Genomic DNA, 26,106 nt, shown 5'->3' with positions numbered 1-26,106 from the left:
TTTCAATCCTCCTCCCCCAAAGAGATCCTAAAATTAATTTCAACTTCAGGTCCATTTGATGTTAAATTTCATGTTAATTTAATACAAAATTTGCAATTTATAAATTCAAGGCAAATGATTACTTGTGTTTCAGAAGTCTTGGGTGCCCTTAGTTAGAGATAGTTAGAGAGAAAAGAAAGACTGGGGGAAATGGGCTTTTTCCTGTTAAAGTAAGCTTCTGTTTGTGCATGTTAACTATGATAGCGGGTAGTACACTAATGTTTTTCGTCTCTGCAGCAAAATGCTATGATTGGTTTATATCATCGAGTCACTGGTAGTGCATATTAGCTTAACTTATTTTGGAATTCTTTATGCTTGATTCATCACTGACTGCCTGCAGAAACGATCAATCCCGCTTTGCTTGCAGGTGTCTGAGCGGTTACTACGGAGACCCAGTCCTGGGTTCAGGGGATCACTGCCGGCCGTGTCTGTGTCCTGATGGGCCGGGCTCCGGACGCCAGTTTGCCGGAGGGTGTTACCAGGTTGCAGAGTCCTTCCAAGTGCTCTGTGCCTGCAACCAGGGATACAAAGGTAGCAATCACGCGCTTATGTAACTTGTAGGCTTTATATTATAAGTTCAAGTGCAACTTTTGCAGTTAGACTATTATTAATTTCCTATGAACTATTATTAAGCCTGTATGGGGGTATGCTTTTAAGGTAATACATGGATTTTATTCCATGGCTGATTTTTGAATTCAGCAGCTCTAGTAGGTTATGTCACAGAAAACATGTTATTTGGATGGCATGTACTTGTATAGGATTGTTATAAGAAAATAAGCCTCCTTCTGCCTGTCTTCTTGTCTCTCTCAATTAAGTTTTATCAACTCCATGGTGCTTTATGGCCAAACGCCAGTCAATAATTACACAGCTAGTCTGTCAGCTGTTCATTCAGAAACTCTCTCTCTTTCTGTCTGCAGGTGCCAGGTGTGACGAGTGTGCCCCCGGTTACTACGGCAACCCCCACGAGGTGGGCGGGCAGTGCCAGCCGTGTCAGTGCAACAACAACATCGACATGCTGGACCCCGGCTCGTGTGACGCGCGCACGGGCGTCTGCCTCAAGTGCCTGTACCACACGGAGGGCGAGGGCTGCCACCGCTGCAAGCTGGGTTACTACGGCGACGCGCTCACCCAGAGCTGCAGGAGTGAGTTGTCTGGCCACACTTCCTGAATCCAGTCCACAGTGAGGCGATCGTAAAGTTGCTGAATTTGTGTGCTCTGCAGCAGTGCTTTTATCTTGTCTGCCTCCTTTAGGAGATGTGGGGATTGTGTCATGCAGCAGTGTAACTCCTCTTACTCCACTGAGGAACATCAAGCCTTTTACATTATTTTAGTTATTAAATGTACTATGAGTGTGTATTATGCATATTTTTCGATGTTGTAATAGTTGAAGTAGTTATGTATTATTAAATTACTCTTGTCATTTTGACTTTTCTATAGGTCCCTGAGTTTCTTTCATGGTGAGTAAATTTGCTGTCGTGTTCTTTGTGTCTGTTCCCTCCTCCAGAGTGTGTGTGCAACTACCTGGGGACGGCGAACGAGACTTGCCCGTCGCATGGGGAGTGCCACTGTGACCTGGCGAGCGGGCAGTGCCAGTGCCTGCCCAACGTGGTGGGCCAGAACTGTGACCAGTGCGCCCCGGACACCTGGAACCTGGCCAGCGGGACCGGGTGCGAGGCCTGTGACTGCGACCCCACCCACTCTTTCGGGACGTCCTGCAACGAGGCGAGTCACGGCCATCTGCCCCGTGGTTCTCTCGCTGCTCCAGTCACTGCCCTGAGCAGAACGCCCGTGCACTACGATCATCCCGTCCTCACAATACAGTCGTTTTATACAGTCAAATTCCACTGGTGTACTATATGTTCAGCTGGGAGAGCAAAAATATGTTCTTCCAATGCATACCTTGCTGGTTATTTAAACAAAGGGTTTGGACAGAAAAATTCTTTTGAAAGTTCCATAAACCCCATTGGCAGGTGGGCAGCCAGTGTATGGGGTTGATTCAAGATCTTGCCAGACTCGTGCTTATCCAGTCTTTTCAGTATAGATCGTATCTGTTTCCTCTGTTTGGTTTTGTAGCTGTTAGGCATTCTTGCGCTACAACTTCATTCATGCTGCCAGACAGATGATAGTTTTGCAGATTAGACTGTGCGTTTAAGCATTCTTGCACGACGCATTTCATTCATTCTAGACAGACGGGAGCAAGCGAGAGCGGAACAATCAGGTCGACCTCCAGTGCATTGTGGGTAACGAGAGGGTGGCGTGTTCTCTGTTACAGCTGACCGGTCAGTGCTCTTGCAAGCCAGGATTTGGGGGCAGGACATGTCGGGAGTGCAGAGAGCTCTTCTGGGGTGACCCAGAGGTCAAATGCAATGGTAAGTTAGCATCTGTGCTGTTATATTATTTATCCCCTTGACAGGTGAGGATATTATGTTCCCAGCTTCCATTTTACATGTTATAGTTTTATACCGAGACATTTCTACCCCTTTCCCATTGTAGAGTAGGAGTCAGCTGGCTCCAGCTGGCTACAGTCTTATGGGTCAGCCTGAGGAAAAGCTGCGTATTGGTGTTAATATTGATGGCCTACTTACAAGCGTCCCATGGGCATGGGTGGAGCTGGCAGGTGGCACAATTGTGTCACGTCTGTCTGTTTCAGGGAGGAAAACACATGCTGCCAACACTGATCTGAGGCAGATACAAGTAAAATGGAGTCCAGTCTGTTTTTCGGTGACCTCAGCCTTGGGCTGCATGTAACGTGCAGGTGGCCGCTTAAGCCTGGGCAGACACCACTGTTCAGTGTGAGGTCATGCGCTACAGCTGCGGTCGCAGGTAACGCGGTGGGAAAGCGATTGTGCTGCATCGGGACAGCTGGCTGCAGCTCCAGCTCCAGCTGCTGCTGGCCTGGCTCCAGCTCTGCAGTGGAAAAGCGTTACGGTCAAAGCGATTCTGGTTGCATACCATGAGGTATCGCCCCTCTCGGGATGTGCTGAACAGTTTCTGAAGCTCCGTTGTTGGGACTGACTGACTGCACTGTTCCCTCTTTGGTGTTTGTTGAAACTGCCCCTTTTGCTTGGTGGAATTTGCTGATTCTTCCCCCGAGTCCCAGACATCCTGTGCGGGTGGTTTCACCAAACTGAGAACAGCGAGGGAAAAGGCGGAGACGAGTGTGTCATACCGGTCAGTCATCGGCGCTGCTTAAGAGCACCTCGCTTCTCTGTGAGCCTGGTGAAGGAAAGGCCTGAGGGCCCCTGAAGGGTGGTGGCCAGGGGCGCGAAAAGAGTGAGGAAACGGACGCCTGTCTGCCCAAAACAACGAGCTGGATTCAGAACAGTGTGCGTCTTGGGTTGTGTTTGTTCCATGTGGATAACTATATAATAAGGTATAATTATAATAATTAATTTTCACTGCTCTGAAGACCACAGTTGTTGCATATGAAAGGGAAAAAATTGCTCAGATTCATTACTAAAAGTCAGGTGAAAGGCTAGTGCTGTTATTTTACAGATTGAGATATCATACCTGAAGTGGATATTGAAATCACTCAATTTTAAATTTTACAATTTTAAACCTTTTATAGTATTTGAGGGGAAAGCTGGATGAAGCTACACATGTATAATCTAAGTGCAAGAACCCTTTTTCCTGTGTTTAACACAGTATGTTACACAGTGTGCTGACCAGTATTTTACACAGTATCAGAGTAAACTATGCTCTACAAAACTACTATGCTGTTCAGTCTGTACTCACAGCACAGTCCTCGAAAGATGAGCATAATTCATTCACCGAGTCAGGCACACTGCCTCAGCCTGGGAACCGCTGGGCGGCTCAGCTGTAGAGTAAGTGCCCCCGGCTGCCCCAGACCCGCACGCCTCGGAGGATTGAGACCAGATGTGCGCTCACCCCCGCTCGCCGCTGGGCTCCCTGGGAAAAAGCGCGGCGGATCTGTCCGAGCCTCACAATATGCCTCCGTGTGACAATGCGCCTGTGTTCCGATGGGCGTTCCATAGGAGTGACCTGTGTCCAACGGCACGTCAGCCGGCTAAAAGGGCCCTTTGTCCCTCAGTAATTACAGATCCTACTGAAGGCTCCTCTCTTCTAATGTAAAGGTCAAAGGATACTGTAAATGCACGGAGTAATCGCACTGCTGAATTTTTAATACGTAACCCTGAAGTGATGGTATGTGTGAGAACTTTTCAGCAATTTTGTCATTATAGCCTAAAACACTGCATTCATACCATGTGATGACATTAACTGAAGTGAGTGGTCATAGGCATTCACACAAGTTGACGGATGTGAAACAAAGTTTAAAAAAACAAATCATTTTAAGCAAACTCTCCCAGGGGTTGTCTTACCCTTTCTCATGTTAAATCCGTTGCAGTAGATTCCCTGTTTTTTCTGCGTCTAGATCCCATGCAGCGTGTTTTTCTCTGAGGGCCGTGTTTACTGCCTCTTGGCAGGGGGCACATTTTTTCCGGAGGGACTGTGTGTTTTCTCATGGTGCAGGGGGGCTCTGCGCTGACAGATGTGGTGGCCGTTGTTTAGAGAAGCCGAGTGGAACAGGAAGATGGCCGTGTTTGTCCAGGATCACGTTACCCTTTCATCCCCTTTATGTTTGCTTACCCCAGATCTGCTGAGTTTTACACAGATTCACTTTTTACATCTAGCTCTCAAAGGATGTTTTCTCTGTAGAATTCATCCCAGTGTCTTGAATATCTGATATAGTTTTTGAAGTTCTTTCATAATACAGTAAAAAGCAATAGCAAACTTTGGCAGGAGGGGTATCAGAATCCAATTTCTTGCAGTGACCAGTGGACATCTGGTCCCAATTACATAGACAGATTCTGCTCATAAGCACTGATCCTGGATCAGTGTTGACCTTTTAATAAAGATGGCTGGGGAAAAGGAGTCGATTGAGTGAGCTGATCCTGAGTTGACTTGGGAATTTGGGAGTGGCGGTGAATCCCCCAACCCCCGCTACCGGAATGAGAGCCAGATGGGGCCCTGCAGAGAAATTCCAGAAATTTTCCTCGCATGCTTCATTACAATAATCTTGTCTGTGCTTTAACGCACCACAGTGTGGAAATACTCTAGAATTGCGCTTGTCTTCCACATCAGAGTCGTGGAATGCATGTCGCTCGTTGAAATGCTGCATTGTTCCCTCAGATCCAGCTCTCAGAGAAGGGACTCTTGTTTCCTGTTATTTTTTCCAGTGCCTGGTAATTTGTGTTGCTCTTATTTTTGATGGGAGGCAGCAAGCCTTGTCACTCGACACCCACTGGTTGTTGCTCGTGAAATTCAGGGAGCGTGTGCCCCAGGCTTGAAGGCACGGCATGCTTTCAGTCATCATTCACACATCATTCCATCTCACATCCAGATTAGTTGTCACTGTCTGCTCGGAATCGGGTTTGCTCAGCAGTGGATTACCCACTGTGCTTCAGCTGCACAGCAGATCCTGTAAGTGGTTGTGAAGGGGGTAAATAGGGGTAAATATTGACACCTTTGCACCTGGCCATAACGAGCACTCAGTCTTAAAAGGTATCCCATGGTAACCCGGTGCTCTTTAATGTTGCTTTGGGGGGAAGTGGGAATGATGGGGTCATTCTACAGTGGCTAGGGGCTGGTGGGATTGACCCCCCTGACCATCCATATTGAAATAAGGGAAAGGCGGGTCTCGCATTTTCACGGGCGCGCTCTGTAAACGTGTTTCGGGTTTTCACGGCTGTAGGGGCTGCACATTGTCTCTGTGGTATTTCCTGGCTTTCCTCACCTCCAGCCCCCTTTTGTTACAGCGGAGCTCTGGGGGTGATGAGGTAGCCGCAGTGACTTCACATTGTGTGTGTAAACAGGAGAGAGGAATGTCATGGCCTGGGGGAGGGAGGGGGGGGCTGTGCTCTGTTTGTGGAGTCTTGTCCTGCCCGTACCCCCCCTCTCCTTCATGCTTTGATGTGGGGACGTCTCCACCCACTCACTTATTCAGTCTGCCCGTCACCCCAGGGGTCACTGGAAGCTGGTGCCCTAAGTCTGCACCTCATTACCAGAGAATGCGTATTGGTCTCGCTCAGCGAGGCTCCTTCATGATGGTGCTGTCTGAGTGACTGAGCTCCATGACTCTGCAGAGGTGCATTTTATCAGACAGAAAAAGCCCATCCAGTCTCTCTCAATACCACACAGAATGATTTCAACTAGACTAAATCTATCAAAATGACTTTGTCAGGTGATTCCATGGAGGGCAAAAACAGGCTGATACACTGGAGACGGTTTCCCGGAAGCTGTTACCCATTGTTTGTGTGCCAGCAGTGTGTATTTCTTTGCTGGGGGAATTTCCTCTGCTGCCGCACTTATCGGTCTGTTTTGAAATGGAAGAGGGTTGAGGACCTCCTTTGGAAAATTGCCATTAATCTTGCTGAGAACAGTATGGAAAGGGTCAGTCATGGAGGGCTCATAAATCAAAAGTAAACTTGGCTATATGTTGTGTCTCTAGTAGCGCACGAGATGAGATGTGACGGTTGTGTCAGTCTCTACAAACCTCTTTCACAGGCAGTGCACTTGTTTCACACTGCAGTGAGCTGTTGTAGCTTGTTACAGCATCAGTTGATGGATGGCAGCAGCTTCTGTGCAAGGCGACTTTGATTTTTGCATTAAAGAATACCCAATTTAGAATCTACAATCTTTTGGCTGTTAAAACAGTTTTCCAGCCACTATACCACATTAATAGCTGTTCAGACTTCTCAGCATGACGCGGCTGTTCGGTGTGCTTCCAGCGTGCGACTGTGACCCCAGAGGCATCGCCGAGGAGCAGTGCAACAAGGCGACGGGCCACTGCGTCTGCATGGAGGGCGTGGCCGGGCCCAGGTGCGACTCGTGCGCCCGGGGTTACTCGGGCGAGTTCCCCGAGTGCGTGCGCTGCCACCAGTGCTTTGCCGACTGGGACCAAGTCGTCGGCGACCTCGCCAACAAGACGCACAGGCTGGTGCAGAGGGTGAGCGCCATCAAGGCCAGCGGCATCACCGGGCCCTACCAGCACACCGTCGACAACGTGGAGCAGAGCGCCAGCGCCATCAGGGCCATCCTGGCCCAGAACCCGGCCGCCCAGCCGCTCTCCGAGATCCAGCAGCTGCTCGAGCAGGCCACGTAGGTTCACGCCGGGTTCCGGGGAATAGAGCCGGGCTTAACGGGGCCTGGTTCTGACAGCATGACACGGCTTTCCCTCCTTTTTACCTCTCCTTTCCTCAAGCGTTATATGGCATTTAGTTGCAATTTGTCTTGTTTCCTTCCACCTGGGTGGGATAGAGCAAAAGAAACATGCAATGAAAGGGTGGAGAGCAGCTGTGAATAAGCAGTTTTGCATGAGAGTTAGTGAGTTTAGGTAAACCCTGAAGTACTACCCATAAGAAATGGAACTTCCTAACAATAGTTATTGCCAGTTTCTGCCCAGATAAGCATGCAGCACACCTTGACTAGCATCTTCTCTTATTTACAGACTCTCCACTATTTGATGCAAATTTGTAATACATAATTTCTCTTCTGGCTTCACCCAAGCTCACGTTTCTGATTTTGCAATGTTCTCAGCCATCTGTTTTTGTCATAGAGGAGTAAGAGATTTATTCATATCCTTCATATCTTTAACAGTGACCTGATGGCCGAAATGACCAACAAGCTGAACGTCACAGAGGACACATTGAGCCAGATCTCAGGGGATGACAACAGCACAGATGCCAAACTGGATTCGCTCAAAGAGGACGCTGAGAAGCTGGACAAAACTATCAAGGAGCTGCTGGACCAGGTGGAGTTTGTGAAGAACTCTGATGTGCGAGGTAGGCAGCCATTTTGCAGGGCGGTATCTTGGAAAGTACAAGATGGATGTTGAGAGACGTTGCTACGCTTAGAAACAAGTTTGTTTTTAAGATAACCTTTATTGTACGCGCAATTTATTAAAACGTGAAAATAAGGTCACACGAGAACTGATTGTAATTTAAAGGCTCATTATTATGCAAAGGCATACCACTGTAAAAATTAATTTACAGTGAATATATGTATTATAGAATGTAACGTAAATGTTTGTTTTTTTGTATTTAAAGGAGCAACAGACAGCATCACCAAGTACTTTCAGCAGTCCGTGGATGCAGAGGAGCGTGTGAACGCTTCCACAACTAACCCCGACAGCACAGTCGAGCAGTCAGCCGCTCTCCGCAAGCTCATAGAGGACAAGATGAACGAGACCAAGGAAGCGTTCCTGCAGAGACAGGAGGAACATGGCACTAAACTGGACGACCTCGCTGGTCAGCTGGAAACCCTCAACCTGTCAGAGCTCAGCGAGAAGGTAAAAGAAACGAATACGCACAGGGTTCTTCATACTTTACTTCTCTGACGTAATACCTTGATGAAAGTTGCTTGTATTTAAAATGCTGTGGTGGAATTTACTCTTCCCAGTGCACTGTTGCCTATAAGGGACCTTAATTTTTGGGAGGCTGGGAGCAACACAGTTAGCAAAGTTAAAAAATAACTTGAATTAAATACTGTTTGGCAGCCATGAGAACACCTACAATGAGTGGTATTCCCTGAAGCCAGAATGCTGTTTGGTTGAAGGAAGAGCCTCCACAGAGGAAGAGATGTGCGTAGACCTTAGAGCCCCTTTTGTGTGGTTCCTCACAGACGTGTGGCAGCCCAGCGGGGTCCGAGTCGTGCACAGACTCGCCCTGCGGGGGGCTGAGCTGCCAGACCGAGGAGGGGACCAGGAAGTGTGGGGGCGAGGGGTGTGACGGCCTGGTCACCCTCGCTCACAACGCCTGGCAGAAGGCCAAGGACTTTGACCAGGAGATCTTCAATGCCCTGGAGGAAGTGGACAAACTGTCCAAGATGGTGAGCACTGCTGGTACTGTTGGTAGTCTGGTACACTGACTGACAATGAGATTTTGTCTAAATTTGTCTAGATGTCTAAATTTTGTTTTAATGTAAATGATCTTAATTTGAAGCTAATTTACATTAAAAGGCTTGAATGAACTAAAAGCAACAATTTGACCAACTTTTAAAAAATGCCTTGCAAATGAAACTAGTCTTGATTTGATGGCAGCTGTCTCAAGCTGAAGTGTAAACAAATAGGGATGCTGATCTTTACCATTGTTGCATGATTTTGATTTTTGTGTCACAGGTGACATCAGCAATCTCTGGCATAGTTTTAATTAGAATTAATGAGAATGTTTAATTGCTGTTCCTCAAATGTTACTTTCCCTCTCCAGGTGTCGGAGGCGAAGGTGAAGGCTGACGAGGCCAAGCTGAACGCTCAGGAGGTCCTGCTGAAGAGTAACGAGACCAAACAGCGCGTGGACCAGAGCAACGAGGAGCTGCGCAGCCTGATCAAGCAGATCCGAGACTTCCTCACACGTACGCATGACAACTGGCCACGCTCAAAATCACATACCATCCGTAGTCAAATTCACGCATACACAGTTGTCTTACCCGTACATTACATAAGCACACTCTTATTAGAGTTTCCCTACTTCCTACCCATGTACTGTATGCTCTGCTTTGGAGATTGATCCCGGACTTCTATACACACACGAACTTCCTGGTTAATATGAAGCCATGCTCACAGAAATGCATTAACACTCTATTATGATGATCTACAGATCGAGAGAACACGCCAGAATTTTCTTTGTTGCCTTTTCTCGTGACTCATCCATGTCCTTGGTGACCGCAGAGGATGGAGCAGACCTGGAGAGTATTGAGGCGGTGGCCAACGAGGTTCTGCAGATGCAGATGCCCACCACACCGGCACAGCTGCAGAACCTGACCGAGGAGATCCGGGAGCGGGTGGGCAGCCTGTCCGACGTGGAGGTCATCCTCAACCAGAGCGCCGCCGACATCCAGCGAGCCGAGAGCCTGCTTGACCAGGCCCGCAAAGCCAGGTGAGAGGAGAGAAGGGGGTGGGGACATGGCGGGGGGCCAGGGGAGGACCGGAGGTAGGGAAAAGGGGAGGAGCAAGATGAGGGAGAGGAGCGGGGACACACAAGGGCCAGGTGAGTAGAAGGGGTGGAGACAGGTACCAGGTAAGGAGATAGGGCACGGACTCTAGAAGACCAGGTTAGATTAAGAGGTTCTTACACAGGGATCAGGTAAGATGAGGAGAGGGAGTGGGGACACACGGTGGTCCTGTAAGGAGATGGGAGGGGAGGGGTGGGGCGTGGCATTTTGAAGTGGATGTATTTTCTGCTCTCACAGCTGCTATAGCCATTGACTCCAATTCCAGCTAAGCCTGGAGTACACAGTACACTCTATCCACAGGACACCAAAGCAAATACCCAACCTGGTAGAAAAAAAAAAAAAAACTTTAGGTCTCGCCTTATGTCTGTTGTCAACTATTGTCCACATCTGGCTTACACCTACAGCCCCTTTACTGCCCGATATAGGCTGCTCAACACACCCTAAATCAAATTTACTGCCATCTTTTACGCTTCCTTAATCTGAAGGTCAGATTGTCAGGCTTATGGCTGTTTGGTGCTCTTCAACTCATGTGAACAGATGTGGGGATCATGAGGGCCAGGTGAGGAAGCAGAAGAAGGTGTCAGGAAAAGTTAAAAAGGGGGTTTGAGGGTTGAGTCTGTGGAGTGCGAGGAGGTAAGAAAGGAGAAGGGTTAAAACATGTAGGGATGAGAGGAGGAAGAGGGCCTGCTTTTTATCCCGACTTCAATCGTTTGAACGGCAATTTGTCACACAGCAAAGAGGCCACGGACGTGAGGGACACTGCGGTCCTGGTGAAGGAGGCCCTGGAGGAGGCTGAGCGCGCTCAGACCGCAGCGGCCGAGGCCATCAAGCAGGCCACCACCGACATCAAGGGCACCCAGGACCTGCTGACCTCCGTAAGTAACCCGTGGGTGTGGAGAGGGGAGGGGCTTCAGGCCACTTCCATTGCCTGCCATTAAAGCTGCATGTCATTCAGCCTTGTTTTAAGGGTTACGGGCAACATTTACAAATTCCAGTTAAAGAATTTATTGGTGATATTATCTGACATAATCAAGGAGGAGCAAAGGCAGCAGCATCTCTCTGTAGCTAAGAAGGCTAAGCCCTTTCTCTGTACATTGATGCACCAGGATGTTAGGAATCTGTACTGCAGAAGGGCTGTATTAATATCTGTGCGCTGGCTCGCAGGTAGAGTCAGAGACGGCAGATTCGGAGTTCAGGCTGAACAACGCCACTCGGAGACTGATGCAGCTGGACAGAGACGTGGCCCTGCTAAGGCAGAAGGCCATGGACAACGCTCTGAGCGTGGAGCAGACCGAGAAATCCACAGAAGGCACCAACCAGGTTGCGGAGGAAGTGAAAAAGGTGTGCTCCTCACTCTAGCCTTGGCCCGTTCAGTTCAGAGGATTTGCTTTGCTGACACCCTTATTTATGAAGTCTTGTATAGCTTGCATTTTAGCTTTGCATATTATCCAGTAGCCTGAGGAAATTCTGGTTATTTTACCTTGTGAAAAGGTTCAGCTGCAATGCCAGGCCCTTCCAGTTTAAAGCCTAGTTTTCAAACTACTGCAGCTGCCCATTAATTGAAAGGACGAGTGTAGTCACAGTGCACAAGAATATAAACGTAATGTTATCTAGTTACTCTGTTTTGGCACCATCTGGTGGTGAATTTGTATGCTGACCATTTCTGTCACTGACCGGACAGGAGCTGGACACAGAACTGAAGCAGAAGTACAGCTCTGTAGAGGATCTGATAGCAGAGAAGGCCGAGGGCGTGGCCGACGCCAGGAAGAGGGCGGAGCAACTGCAGCAGGAAGCCAAGGAGCTGCTGTCACAGGCCAGTGAAAAGCTGCAGCTACTGAAAGGTAACTAACACTACATACCACAAATCTTTCAAACACTGTACATGTCAAAGCTGAAGCTGTTGACAGGCAATGCACATATATAATCTACACACCCTTCAAAAACCACACATGTGAGAGCTGCTGTCAGAGGCTGATTGACAGGCTGCAGGTAGTGAAAGATAATGCACACCCACTCCCACCAGACTTGTCTTTAGCTTTAGTTGAACACGCGCGCCATTTGAAATAACTCACTTTGCTTTACTTGTCTGTTCTGTTTTATTCAGACCTGGAGAGATCTTACGAGGATAACCAGAGAACTTTAGAGGACAAGGCCACCCAGCTGGTAGAGCTGGAGAAGGCAGTCAAAGAGCTCCTGCAGGAAATCAGTCACAAAGTGACCGTCTACAGTACCTGTCTGTTTTAACCTTCAGTCTCCACCACCAAATTAACCCTCACAGAGGATAACCCTGACACATGATGTACCACGTATTTAAATTTATACCTCACCCTGAAAAAAAAAGACTAACCCATGGTAAATTGTGTATGCCAAAAATGTGAAACACTTTACTTTTATACTGGAGGAAAAATTTAAAGAGTATAAATTTAAAAAAAGCTCATAAACCAAAGCCTTTTAGACTGAAAAAGAATGTAAAGACATGTTTTAACCAAGAGACTGCAAATAAAGATTTTTTTACTGATTTTTAAAAAAAAATATTTTGTACTATTGTATGCAGAGCGAATAGCTAATTAAAATTGTTGGGACCAAAAAAAAAAAACCTAAAACATATGATTCAAATTCATTTAAATAAATACATTTACCCTTTTAAATGCAGGCTGTTTTGTCCATGAGAATGAATTTTATTTTAAACACCACTTTAAAAGGCTGACATTGTGTCGCCCCCTACTGTCTGCAAACTGCACTGCTGGTAAAAAGAAAAATTGCACAATTCACAGAATTTCCACACCACTGTACTGTATGGTTGCATTTATTTCTGTAGTGCTCCAATATCAGCATGATTGGTACACCATGCACTCAACAGCCCACATACAAAAACAAATAATATATCCCCTTTGAATATTACATTTTACAGTTATTCACACAGCCCTGGTGTTGAAGACCTCCTTTCCTTCAGACCACCTGTTCCAATCTTCAAAGATGTGTCCTTGACTTACCTCACCAGATCTTAAGTGCTCTCGTGTCAGAGAAACATACAGACTTGGATTTGATCATCATAAATCAATCTCTTACAACAGTGAAAGTATGAACATAAGGGTACCCCATGAATTCCTGGATTTAAGATACTGCATCTAGGTGTTAATGGATAAGAAGGTAAAATAAACTAAAAAGCCACTGTTGATGCATTCTGTCTCATATTGTACATGGACACTGATTCTCAGTTAGTCTGAGTTTCACAGCCAAAAACCCCTTTTATTGAGAATACTTAAATAACATACTAGCTTCGGTACAGGGTAGCGGGGTTGTGTGTACCTGCCCCATCCACCCCCAGGGCACGTACACCCAGAATGTGCGCAAGTACAGCTCATGTACAGATTTCAGGATGTAGCTGACAGTTTATGTACACCGATTCATTATGTTTTAAAAATTAATCGCTTTTCCAAACGAGGCTGCTAGATTGGCTTCCCGGAATGCTTCCGACACGGTCTGAAAGAGAAGGAAGGTGAAAGGTTAGCTGTCTGTGGGAATGAATGTATTGCCGATTAACTCATACGTACTGCTTACATGTAAATGAAATACAGAGCTGGAGAATTACTGAAGCAACATTTTGCTCAAGGGTGCATTGCGAGCGCTGGGAACTGAGCCAGCAACCGTAAGGTAAGTCCGTAACCGTAAGTCCATTTCCTTTACAATACTACTGATATCGAACCTCTACTCCCTATGAGCAGAGTGTACGTAAGACGAGGGCTGTGGACACTTACAGGATGGGCGTGGCACACGCGAGCTACATCCTCACACGACGCTCCGTACTCCATGGCTAGGGCCGCCTCATTGATCATCTCTCCGGCACTCTGGACAAACAAGAGGAGTTTTACTCTACTGACGACCATGTAGTTCTTAGATACTAGAAGATTCTTTTTTATCTTGTAAAATGCTGTTTCCTAAAAGCATTTCGTAATCCTGGCCCCAGTAATTTGCTATGACAGCTTGTTTTACTCTCACTTTGGCTCAGGCAGGGATTGCTGAGTGGTCACATGACCAAAATTAAAAGTGCCAAGTGCCACAGTGCAAAAAAGGTACTATTACCACTGTGCACTAACTGCTACTGTATGTGACAAAAAGGTAAGCAGACATTTTGATCACTAAGTGCTAACAGTGTCATGACGACAAGTGGACACACATGTATACTACTGGTATTGATTAAGGGTGGGAAGAACGTTAAACTTGACCACCTAGAGGAAGTAAAACCTTATCACGGATTGCATAGGCCATCTTTGACATGTGAAGACAGACCACTTGGTAACTGAAATGTCTCCCTGCGATACTGCCTTCCAGCATTAAGTCTGTTCCTGTGCAAATTTTTTGTTTTCCTTTGTGGTGGTTTTTAAGGAGGTTCCTAAGAAACCGTGTAAGATGACTGGACATCTGCATCGTGTGTGTGGTTACATAGGCCAGGCTGTTTCCTTTGACTTACGGATCCCAGGATGTGAGCTCCCAGCATCCTGTCGGTCTCCTTGTGACTCAGGATCTTCACCATCCCATCAGTGTCTGCGTTGGTCTTTGCTCGGCTGTTGGCAGCGAATGGGAACTTGCCAACTTTGTACGGTACACCCTGTGGAGCAAGATTTCCAGCAGAAATACCGTTATTTACCCGAGTCTCGTCAACGCGTATGCATTTATTGATGTTTTTAATTTCAACAAGTTTAACAGTCTATCGCTGTGTGCCACTACAGCTATGGTCCACTGCTTTCCTCATCACTTCTGTTCCATTTGAGCTGTTAATGAAGGCGTTTACATGCTGGGGATGGAGAACCAGCATGTGCAGAGCAATGCCTGCAGTCCTATGTACTAAATGCTGATCTACTTAGCAAACGGATGAACCCGCTTAGGCTGCGTGTGATTGGACTAAGTGCAAGAGTAGAAATGGCATGTTTTACACTTCCACAGACGACGTTACCCAGAAGCAAGCAGACATGGTCAAGTGGAAAGGCTACATTTCTTTTGTAAACTGAACTGATCCGACTGCGTGAATTTGTGTGCGAATCATAGTAGCGTATCTATTGCTTGAGATGAGCCGCTTTATACAGATTTATGGGAGTTAGCATCCCTGCCTATACCCCCTGGATTCTGTGCCCCTCTGTACTCACCTCCTCCTTCAGCTGCTCCTCGTTCTTGCCCACCCAGGCCACCTCGGGGTGGGTGTAGATGACGGAGGGGACGCAGTTGTAGTCGATGTGGACGGCGCCGCCCGCCATGCCCTCCACGCAGATGATGCCCTCGTCCTCGGCCTTGTGGGCCAGCATGGGCCCTGCCACCACGTCCCCAATGGCGTAGATGCTGCGGGACGGGGGAAAAAGGTCAGCGGGTCCACTGTGATCTGACTCTGCGTTCATCTCCTCTAAATGCAGTCCAATCGTAAAGATTTCAATGTGCACCAATCAAAGGGTGTTGATTCCCAATATTCTGAGATGCTCACAACAAGACTTGGTGAGAAATAAGAGTCTGGCTTTGGATGACACTGCAAGCAATGTGCATTTTGGGTGTCGGGACAGTGGTTCTGCAACAACAGCTAAATGGCCAGTAAGAAAAAGGGGGGGGGGGGGGGTGTCAGAGGCACCTTATTGGGAGGTACCTGGGTAGGGTATGTTAAGTAAGCACCTGTACCAGAGCACCTTGCTTAGGCCCTTGAGGTGGGGCTCTTGTACTCAGGAGCTTTTATTGGGTCATGGTGGAGGGGTGTGTGCTGTGCCTGTGTACTTTTATTGAGCGCGGAAAGAAGGGAGTGTGGCATACTTGGGCACTTTGGTCTGGAAGCGGTTGTTGATGGGGATTCTGCCCCGGTTGTCGAGCTCAATGCCAACGGACTCCAGGCCCAGGTTCTTGGTGAAGGGGCGTCGGCCGATGCAGACCAGCAGCACGTCACAGAGGAGAGTTTCGTTCTTTCCTCCGGCTGCTGCCTCCACACTAAGCAGGAAACACACACACACACACCTGGTGTCAACTGGCAACAGCAAGAGGAAAGCATTTACTTCAGCTTCCTTCCATTTAACTGCACTGTTTCCCATACCACACAACAGAGGCCACTCCACTGTAGTCTTAATCAGCCATTACGTCTGATTTTCCAGTGACTTGACTAGAGTACGGACTCACGCCACATCGATTTTCCCATCCGGCCTCCTGGTGGCGCCCAAGACCTTGGTGCCCAGCTTGAACTTCATGCCCTGCTTCTGTAGGATGCGCTGGAAGTTCTTGGAGATCTCCATGTCGATGCCCATCCCGCCCACGTGACCCAGGAATTCCACTGCCGTCACCTTGGAGCCCAGACGCTGCCACACTGAGCCCTGTACGGTGGAAACCCGGTCCGTCAATGAACAGCATTATGGATCACCATTTCCACGCACGTACAACAGTGTGAGGTTTAGAGAGAGTTGGAAAAATGTCGGCCTGCAGCTCTACAGGCCTGGAGCACTCTGCTTCAGACCACTGAAGAATGTGGCTGGTCGCTAATTGGTGATGGTATTATTTAACCTAACAATGAGCAGTCTGTGAGAATTCTGTGAGGAAAACGTTACTCACCAGCTCCACACCAATGACACCAGCACCAATAACAATGAGCTGTTCCGGAACCTTCTTCAAGGACAGTGCCCCAGTGGAGGAGACCACACTGTCTTCATCAATCTGTAGCAAGACAGATGAAAAAAGTCCTTTTTACTGTACTGAAAAACATAAAACCTCACCCTTAAAACAAAGACTGGTTTCAAACTTGCTCAAGCCGACAGCACAAAAGCTCTACAGTTCTTAGAAGAGATCAACAACAACATACTCTCACACTTAACACAGTCACTGATTCAACTACAGTTGAGCATTTCTAGTCTGCTGTGAATGTAATCTACAAAGTTGGTCATCTGCAATCAATCTTGGCATGACTGACTATCTGTAGAAACGTAGAAACCCGCACCTCAATCCCTGTGAAGGGCGTGACCTCTGACCCCGTAGCAATCAGGATGTTCTTGGTGTTGATGACCTGCAGACTGCCATCGCTCGCTGTTGCCGTGACCTCGTTCTTACCTGTAATCTTCCCGAAGCCATTCACATGTGTCACCTTGAAAAATAAGCACGTGGAACCGACAGACATAAGATACCATTCAGTGAAAGGGGAAAAAAAAATCAATAAAAGGCATTCACACAACCAGTTTTAGCTCAGAAGTGAGGAATGTCAAGGCCAATGGAATCTAAGCAGTTCTCTTCCTTATAAGACGAAAAAAAAAACATTATTTCCTTAGCAGATGTTCTTATGCAGTCACTATTATATCATCCATTTACATAGCTGGATCTTTACTGAGGCAATTTTTGTTGAGTACCTAGCTCAAGAACACAACAGCAGCACCCCTCTGGGGACTCAACCCAGCAACCTTACGGTTGCTCCTTTCCTCTACACCCCAAGTTTGTGTGTGCCTTTTAAATTAAACGAAACCCGGTCTGTGACTCACCTTGTTCTGTTTGAATAAGTGTGCAATGCCGCCTGTCAACGCCTTGACCGCCCCACTCTTCTGTGACATCATCTTCTCGAGGTTCAGCGTGATTCCTGAGACTAAAAACCAAAGGACACAGAGGACGTCACACGTCTCCTGCCAGCACCTGGAGAAACTTCATCAACAGTAAGGGTTGCCACGGGGGGCCAGGGGTTGGGGGCTTAGCTTGAGCTACTGCCAATGCACATTGGCATTTCCATAGATGTGTTACTGTTCACTGTTGTCTACACGCTGATGCTGCCACCATTCTCAGAGACTTTTACAGCATCCTAGCATTTATTTGTACCACCATGTATTTCTTATGTCAACACACAGACATTGCTCAAATATATTTTTTTCTTTACCAGGTTATGAATAACCCGAAAGGTTAAATTTATTGGTTTATTGTACAAGAGTGCCTAAAGACGGTGGAAAAATGCAAAAAATAAGTTAAATTCTCAACTGCCTCCAGTCCTACCCCTAGTGACTTCCTAATGACTACTATCTACAAAGGTGGAGGGACAATAGACCATTTGCTCTGAAGAGTTTGCAGCACAGTTCCGTACTCCATGTACTCAGGCGAATGTGAGTCCAATTGGTAAATCAAGATGTCATTTTAAACTTACTCTCAATGCCTCTGTTCTCAAAGTCCTTCCCATGTGCCAAGTGATAGAGGTAAGAGTTGTTCAGCAAAGCCTGGAAGACAGGGTGCCCATATTAGTCCTACGCTTCCACAGCATATCATATCCCCATCAGGACAGCTATATGTATGTTAATATGCTACCTGTACCACCGATGGCCTAGCCCATAGAACAGATGACATTCTGCTCGTCAGCAGCCTTCTGAAATAGTCAGTCGGCGTAAAATCTTTACCTTTGAAGGAATACAGCCAACATTCAAACACGTTCCTCCCAGAGTGTCATTCTTTTCCACACATACTGTCTAAGAGAAGAAAGATGCATGGGATAAAGTACATTATTTGTTTAGCCAATGAAATGGCATACATTACATAAATGAATGGGCACATTATCCTCAAAAATATTCTTGCAACATAAGCATGCATTCCAGGACTTCAGAGAACAGGCAGCTGCCAAAATATCAATTGCAAAACAATGAGTCGCACCTTAAACGTGAAACATCTATTTATTGAATAAATGTGTACTTAGTACATATTAAGATTCATTACCACTTACATCTCACTTAGAGAGAACTCTATAATCACCACTGTCTCAGCCCCACCTGTTAATATCAATATGTGATTTAAAGTAGTTTTCAGCTGCAGTATGTCAGCTGTACAAATCTTTATGACTTCCCTCTACCTCATATTGGATTTCTCGTGAATATACCCTCAGTCTAAATGGATTTATTTATTTTTCATCTTTTGCCCAGGAAGGCAAGTCAAATTAGATGGCCATTTGATTCACAGTTGTTTTATCATTGCCATTCACAAAAAATGGATAACGGAGAAGTGAGACAGGTTTTCTTGTATTTAAAAGAAACACTTGCAAACCTCCTCAAAGGCTGGACTTTGATAATGTCAACAGAAAAAGGAAATATACTTTGTTTACTTTTACAAGCAGGTGCACAGTACTGTTTTGAACTGCTTCCTGTAGTTTTTAAAACAAATATACTGTTTTAAATTGAGAAAATTATAACTGTGATACAGTAGTAGAGTTTCAATCTGAGATTTTGTTAACCAAGGTATGCTGGTATAAAGGTGAATATCTACAGAGCTAATTCAGTTTAAGTATCTCTCCGAACAGGAGACTTTCGAATGCAGGAATTAAACATACAACCTTCTAGCAGCAAGACCACTTGTCAAATGAATAAATGTCACTGAATTACCTTGAATCCAAGCTGAGCCGCTTTGATGGCAGCAACATAGCCCCCGGGCCCTGATCCCACCACTGTGACATCAGCGTCGACTGCAAGAGAGATCAAATATCTTCAGTTCTAATTGCATGCAAATGAAATGATGCCGGTACAGTGAGGGAGGTGTAAAACCCTGTTTAATATTGCACAAAGTACATGCAAAGATTGGGCAATAGCACAAGCTGTGATTAATAAGGCATCGTGGACACAAGTTGCCTTACTTTGCGCTTTGTCAGCATATGTCCGCGCAGATAACGTCGCAGCTCCGTGGAGTTTGCACGGCACTTGACGACCCCGCTGACCACAAAGAAAATGTCTGTTATAACAAATCACTGCAATGGAGCCCATTCGGTTGACGTACAACATCAGATTATGAAATTAGACTCAAGGCGTCGCAGAGCAACTCAGATAAAGCAAGACAACATCAATTAGGACGTGAAAAGCAGAGTACTGACTGAATGATTAAGACTATAAACCAAATGTAAAACAATGGCATGTAATCTACGTGCGAATTACACTGGTTAGTAAAGACAGGTGTCTTATTGCAATGTCAAATTAGATTCTGATGGTTGAAACATGCATTTAAAATGAATTTCACCAGCTCATTGGGATAAATGCGCTTTTTTTCAACGGTTCTCTTTCGTATTGCTCCAACTGATTATATTGCTAGCTATTTCTCGCACTGTTATTCAGTCAAACGGCAGAGGTAAGATTTCACATGAACACGCATCCACTGTTGATGAGTTATGACACGGGACAGCTTTAAGACCTCCATCCCACGGTGCTCCTTAAGGTGTCCTGCGCAGTTAGGCCGTGCTACGCTAAGCGTGCAGCAGATGGATTCATGTCAGAGTTTTGGACACCTAATTACTTTCGTGTCGTTGTGATCCTCCTGACCTCATGCTAAGGTCGCAAAAGGCTGCCCGTCCGAATGGTAAAGAATGGTAAAGGGTGAGTCCCATAGCTAGCTAATTAAACCTGTCGGCGATACAGCCAGTAACTTCCAGTAGCTACCAGACACTACATTTCCAGGCGTAATCAGATGAATGTCCTCTTCTGCTGTCATATCTGCTACGAGACGAATCGCGATTGACATCATTTTGCCTGCCTGCAAGGTTTGCAGACTGATGTATTCCTGGAGCTTAGCTAGATAGCTAATGTTAGTTCATGTCACTTTCAGTTTATTCTCTACTCTGATCTGACACGCTTAGCTAGCCGTTAACTACCAAACAATAATGCTGTTACGGCTGCACTACAAGTCTCCCTAAATGGTTCTGAAAAACTGTACGTTTAACAGACTCCATGTGTGATGTTACCACAGTAAACGAGGTATAAATTAGCGATGACTCGCTAGCTGCCAAGCTACACTACTGAGAGGATGTGACACCGGGCCTTACTATGCTAACAGTCAAGAGTGAGCAAAACACATTAGCAACCATTTCTAACACTCATACTATTCAGAGCAATTTCATCTGAGCTGGCATCTAACAATTATTGTAAGCGCTTACCTTTGCTAGAGTGCGATATACCCGGTTCCAACTCTGCATTTTGGCTGTACGTGCCGATTGTAATGGCGTAACCTACAGCAAGAGAGCGCGTCCAAGGACTCCCCCGTCTGCGCTTGCGCATTAAACGCCGTCGCCTTCGTGGGACGTAGGTAATTTATGGCTTCTGGGGCCTGTAGTTAAGATGCTACAAAACTCCAGACAAACGAAACTCCGACTCTCGGTATGCGTTTTTCTTCCACGTTATTTGCTTATTACTGTACTTGGAAGTGCGTGGTCAAACCTCCAGTGACCTAATGCATGTTACCACAAAACCATATATTTCAACGAGGAGGCCTTCTTTAATCATGCAGGTGAGGCAAACTCTTTGTACGAATCACGTATAAAACGCCAGCACGTAATATGTTTGTCTGTCAAATAAAAGTATGTACCGGTCATGTGTAAATTATAAGCCTAGAACTCGTAAATTCAAACAACAATAAACGAATATACCCATATTTTAAGGTCCGCAATCAATGGGGAAGCCAAACTAGCAGTGCGTATTAACAATACAAGTGATTTATGTTCTCACGACGCCTGTCGTTGCGACGGAGTTGTATAGTCTGCTAAGAAGACTATGTATTTTAATAATTATTCAGAAGTGAAGGTGGATGTGGTGTCCACGTCCCTTCATCTCAGAGCGCAGCATGAAGGGGTTAATTGGGGGGTGATAGATTAGTGTTCTATGCAGAGGGTGTGCTTGTATATCTTGTCTCTGCAGTTACAACCCTGCAGACCTTAGATTGCTGTGATTATTGTTACCTGGATCTCAGATGGATATTGAATATAATAGAAACCAAGATTAGGATGCCAGTACATGGCCTTGGAGTCAGGACCCTGATAATACTATAATTTGACTGCAGAGGCAAGGGTTATATCTTCAAGGGCACTTGATTGTTAGATGTAGTCACATAGTTTGGGATTCACCAAGGGCTCCCAGGCAAGAGGAAAGTGATGTAACTGTATGTGGTTTGTGTGTATCTGTGTGTTTCAAAGCTTGTACTCTCATTTATGACTGATTTATAAGTTCTTTGAATGCAGTGTAGCTGTAATTTGTGTGAGGCAGTGTGGCCTCTAAGAATCCTCTAAGAATTATTTATATATATGTGTATATATAAGAATTAGACTGTACCCAAGTCTAATTTCTATTCACACGTTAAGATTTCCACTCAGCAATAGAGACTAGTGTTTGGATTTTGAGTATTTACTGATACAGACCTCAGATGAACACTCTGCCTTCAAATGATGGTTTTATTTGTCCCAGGTACAAGTAAACTGTGCAAGTTCACCACAAAATGTTTTAGACTCTTAGACATTTCTTTTTATAAAATCTTAGACACTTTGAAAGGAAGCTTTTCAATCAACTCACCAAGTAGCCTAACTACATTATGACTCTGTTTCTGTGCCATGATTGGCCCTAGTCCGGGTGACATCACTTGTCACCTCTGCTCACTCCTTTGGAATCTTGCAGTGAACATGTCTTTCTCCGCCTGAGATCATCGACTGGACCTCCATAAAGCCCACCCTGGGGTGCTCACTGGTTCTGAATGGGACTGAGAGCGAACCGAACTTGTTGAACTCTGCTGAACTGTCTGAAAAAGGGCGGAGTCGGTGAGGCAGAGTGAATACAAGCCCTGTGTGGGGCCTGATGTGCTGTTGCCATGGCTTCCACCCCTGCCTCTTTTAAGAGTTTCGGGGAGCTTTCAGCAGTGCAGACATAGTTACTTACAAACACTGAAGCAAAATTCTCAACAGACTGTAATTATTCCTATTCTCTATAGTTTTCTATTGCACCAATCAGAATACAAATAATTTAGGTGATCAAGTCTATGAAATGTTGTGTAGCAATGAAAGTATACAGCAATCAAAAAGTGAACCTACAAAATAGTGATTGGCATTGTACTATGTCAGTGTGCTCAACAAAAGTAACACCTTACTATGTAAGCATTGGGATATTCCGCTTTGGACAATCGTTGATGGTTCAATCAAAACATTTGAAGTGCGTTGATTTTTTTCAGTCACATGCACTAGAGGGCACTGTTTGAGTAGTAACTAAGTGGCACCTAAATTCATGATAGGGTTTTACATACTGTCAACTTTAGCATTTGCACGTCAAGACCAAAGAAAAATGATGGATGATGGATATTTTCATTTACAAAGTTAGATCTAAATCATGTCTGATTGTTAGGACTATGAAGTAAGACTGATATCAGCTCAGGCCATACAATAGTACACAGTATGAGTCTCTAGCATGTCTTGTCTTCATGATATGGTTTCAGATAACGTCATAGCCATGTCTGTATGCCCAAAGATCCAGTTATAGCTAAATGTAATTATTTGTTACATATCCCAAAAGGTTTCACATCAAGAATATTGCCAAATGTTGTTGTGTAAAAATGACTTTGACAAGCTATATTTCTGAAAGTAATTCTCACAGTTATATCCACTCTCCTCTCTCGATGTTTCAAGGTCAGGCTTAACACACTAGTGGATATCTGCTTTTGCTCATCATTTATTGAGAGCAGTTTTGGTACAGTTTTGAGCATTAGCTGTGAATAGTTTAGAATGTTATTCCTTTTTTCCATTTTTACATGTAAACTAAATTTTGGCAGCTCCCCTAAGGGACTCGTTAGGGAATTTGGGAAAGTGGAGCACTCTGTTCCTTGAGGCTAAATGCATTGTGTGAGCCTTTAAACACAGAAAAGCAAAAAATGGACTAGATTGTCTCCATTTGTCACACTGTCCTTTTACTGTGAACTGCTCCTATGATGTGTACATGTTTGCAGAGTATTAGTGATGGAGCTGTGGCCATATGAGTTCAGGGTCATTAAATGCTGTCTTGCTCAGGTGCTTTACCTGGACTTTGTGGATGTCTTGCAGAAAAGTCCCGAATGAACCAGTGTGCTTAGGCATATTGTATGACCCCTGGGCACACTATGAAAAATATCTCCTTTGTTTTATTACTGGCCTTTTCAAACTACTGCTCCCAAAAGCATGAATAATGTAGAAGTCCAGTACAAAAAGATGATGAATTATTGACAAGCAGAGTCCTACCTACTCCTATATGCTCTTGTTTTAATTAGCCACAAAGCGTAACTCAACTGGGAGTGGGATATCTACTAGAAAGCAAATACTGTCTGCTGTGATACAGCCTTCCTTAAAAAGCTGCATTTAACTTATAAGAATGAACATATTTTTGGAAAACACCTTCAAATGACCAAAGAACCAACATTTTAAAAAAGCCTTGAATTTGCTGAATATGCTGCTGAAATCTAAGGATTTCCAAAGTGTACCCCACAGAAATGTGAGACCTTAGCTTCTTCTTGATCTCTGTGTGAGAACTGCAGGGTTTAACACTGGTTGAATAATGGTGGCGGATTAGTATTTGACATTTGATTTAACTCTTGTCCACTCTCTCTTCCTGTGGTATATACAGTGTTGCCTAATATATGTTTATGACAGGAAATGGAAAGGAAGAAGTAAAACCATAGGTAAATGACTATGTTATTTAGTATGTTGTAGCTGCTTTGCTACTTACTACTGTAACTAGTAATGATAGTTTTGAAAAAGTATAATAGATAGAGGAAGATCTCAGCAGAGGAGATTTGGCTACCTGTGACTTTTTTCTTCTTAGCAAAGTACAGTAAGTATAACACTTTCTAATTCTTACACATTTTGTTTTAATTACAAGGATTATTGAACTGATATGGATGTATAACCACCAAAGGAAGTGTGTAAATTAGAACACAAAGACTATAGAAGTTATACTGAATTCTCCTCTAAGATTCTCCTCACTCAAGGCAGTTTTTCCAAAACCAATGATAGATCCTTAAAAACCCTCTCTGGTTTGTGATTTGAAAAATTACCACAGCTTCAAATCTCTTCAAATTTTAATGATTTTAGTCATTTTTCCCTCGTAGATGCAAGTGCACATAGATTCAATAGCAGTAACTCCTTTATAATTGTTTTAATCAAATCTAGATTTGAAAAATGGCTCACAGAAAGCAGATGTATTTATGAATGTCACTATATTTTTCTGAGAAATGTTCACATGCCTAGACAGACACAAACACATAAAACACCCAGTTAGGACCTAAAGTATGCAGACCCCAAGCAGCAGAAAAGAAAAAGAATAAAAATGAGTCTAATTACATCTTTGAAGAACTGGCAAGTTTGTGGGTTTTTTAATTTTTTTTCTTAAATACATAAACTGGTCACATTTCTGTGGAGGAATAAAAATGAAAGAAAAGGCGGGATAATTAATGAGATGCCTTTTGATTTGTGGTGTAAAACTGCCAGCACAGATGTACTGGGCAAAGGGATTAGGCCGCCCCTTCTGTGACGCACTCCAAATTTCTTTTTCTCCCCTCAGAAACCCCCCATTGAAGCGGAGCAGTCCTGGGTGTTAAACTGTGCAGATGCCATAGTGGCCGTTGTAATGCATGACAATAGGGCTCTCTGCAGCCCAGACCGCCGATGTGAGAGGGGAGCTAATTCTTAGCCCCCCCCCCCCCCCCCAACACACACCTCCTCCCCCCATCACCCCACGGTTCGTCACCCCACATTTGTAACTGTAATATTGGACCCCTGAGTCCTCTGTAAAATACCACAATGCCTTGGAATGAGTTTTCATAGTTGTTCATACTTTGGTTTTTTTTTTTTTGACTGTTGTTGTTGAAATTAACTTCGACTCTGGACAGGGAGCACATTTGCTGTGATTTACCGTTATGTGGTACTGCGGACGTGCTGCAAAAAAAGAGCATATTCTTACGTTGATTGAGGCTCGGAATGCCATTGAGTTTGGACTTTTTATGCAAAGTCCTTTGTGCGAGCATTGAGGAAGTCCATTGTGGGGCAGGACACCCTGAGAAAGAGCGTTCAGAGCTGTTGTCTGAGGCCGCTTCTGCTGAGACCCACACAAGTGAATAGCTGAATGCCATCGGAAATAGCTATCCCAAGGTTTGACAATATCTCTCGGGCTTTGAAGATTTAAAAAAAAAAAGGGCACACAATTAAAACTGGGTCCCTGCTGTATTAATTATGCATACATGATTCTCGGGGTTTGGGTTTTTCATGTGCTGCTTTATATTCAAAAAGAGCAAAAACAGCATCAACCTGAACTCGGATACTTCTCACAAGGCTGCTGAATGCAGTTTGAACCTTTTTATTCTGGG

The 26,106-nt window shown here is 45.2% G+C and overlaps 2 protein-coding genes across 2 annotated transcripts in view; one reads left to right on the top strand and one right to left on the bottom strand.

Moving 5' to 3' along the window:
• Positions 1–12,583, top strand: part of lamb1a (laminin, beta 1a) — a 28,294-nt gene extending 15,711 nt beyond the window's left edge. Inside the window, exons 20-33 of the mRNA XM_036517796.1 lie at positions 407–570; positions 957–1,181; positions 1,544–1,761; positions 2,312–2,408; positions 6,789–7,158; positions 7,657–7,841; positions 8,106–8,347; positions 8,680–8,886; positions 9,264–9,408; positions 9,725–9,932; positions 10,742–10,883; positions 11,173–11,349; positions 11,690–11,849; positions 12,113–12,583. Of these exons, the coding sequence (XP_036373689.1) occupies positions 407–570; positions 957–1,181; positions 1,544–1,761; positions 2,312–2,408; positions 6,789–7,158; positions 7,657–7,841; positions 8,106–8,347; positions 8,680–8,886; positions 9,264–9,408; positions 9,725–9,932; positions 10,742–10,883; positions 11,173–11,349; positions 11,690–11,849; positions 12,113–12,252 (2,680 nt within the window). The 3' untranslated portion in view covers positions 12,253–12,583. The remainder of the gene's footprint in view (positions 1–406; positions 571–956; positions 1,182–1,543; positions 1,762–2,311; positions 2,409–6,788; positions 7,159–7,656; positions 7,842–8,105; positions 8,348–8,679; positions 8,887–9,263; positions 9,409–9,724; positions 9,933–10,741; positions 10,884–11,172; positions 11,350–11,689; positions 11,850–12,112) is intronic.
• Positions 12,584–12,945: 362 nt separating this feature from the next.
• Positions 12,946–20,996, bottom strand: LOC118770317 (dihydrolipoyl dehydrogenase, mitochondrial-like). The gene is made up of 14 exons (XM_036517919.1): positions 20,897–20,996; positions 19,610–19,685; positions 19,362–19,441; positions 18,390–18,458; positions 18,143–18,212; positions 17,496–17,596; positions 16,964–17,107; positions 16,582–16,683; positions 16,156–16,346; positions 15,799–15,969; positions 15,153–15,342; positions 14,480–14,617; positions 13,767–13,856; positions 12,946–13,491 (listed from the first exon to the last, which is right to left on the bottom strand). Exons 1-14 carry the CDS (start codon positions 20,933–20,935, stop codon positions 13,426–13,428), a joined length of 1,527 nt encoding a protein of 508 aa, XP_036373812.1. The 5' UTR covers positions 20,936–20,996; the 3' UTR covers positions 12,946–13,425.
• Between the last annotated feature and the right edge of the window lie 5,110 nt (positions 20,997–26,106).

The sequence above is a fragment of the Megalops cyprinoides genome, chromosome 23, assembly GCF_013368585.1.
Source record: "Megalops cyprinoides isolate fMegCyp1 chromosome 23, fMegCyp1.pri, whole genome shotgun sequence".
NCBI classification, from domain to species: domain Eukaryota; kingdom Metazoa; phylum Chordata; class Actinopteri; order Elopiformes; family Megalopidae; genus Megalops; species Megalops cyprinoides.
Note: the sequence above shows the minus strand (reverse complement) of the source record. Positions and strands in the feature narration are given on the sequence as shown.

What these genes read in the sequence shown, in the direction of transcription:
- LOC118770317 (XM_036517919.1), bottom strand. Translation starts at nt 20,935, where the DNA reads ATGCAGAGTTGGAACCGGGTATATCGCACTCTAGCAAAG. An exon ending in TGAGAACAGAGGCATTGAGA is followed by an intron (nt 17,597 to 18,142) that starts GTAAGTTTAAAA and finishes TTTGGTTTTTAG; the next exon opens with TCTCAGGAATCACGCTGAAC. An exon ending in CGCCCTTCACAGGGATTGAG is followed by an intron (nt 16,684 to 16,963) that starts GTGCGGGTTTCT and finishes GTCTTGCTACAG; the next exon opens with ATTGATGAAGACAGTGTGGT.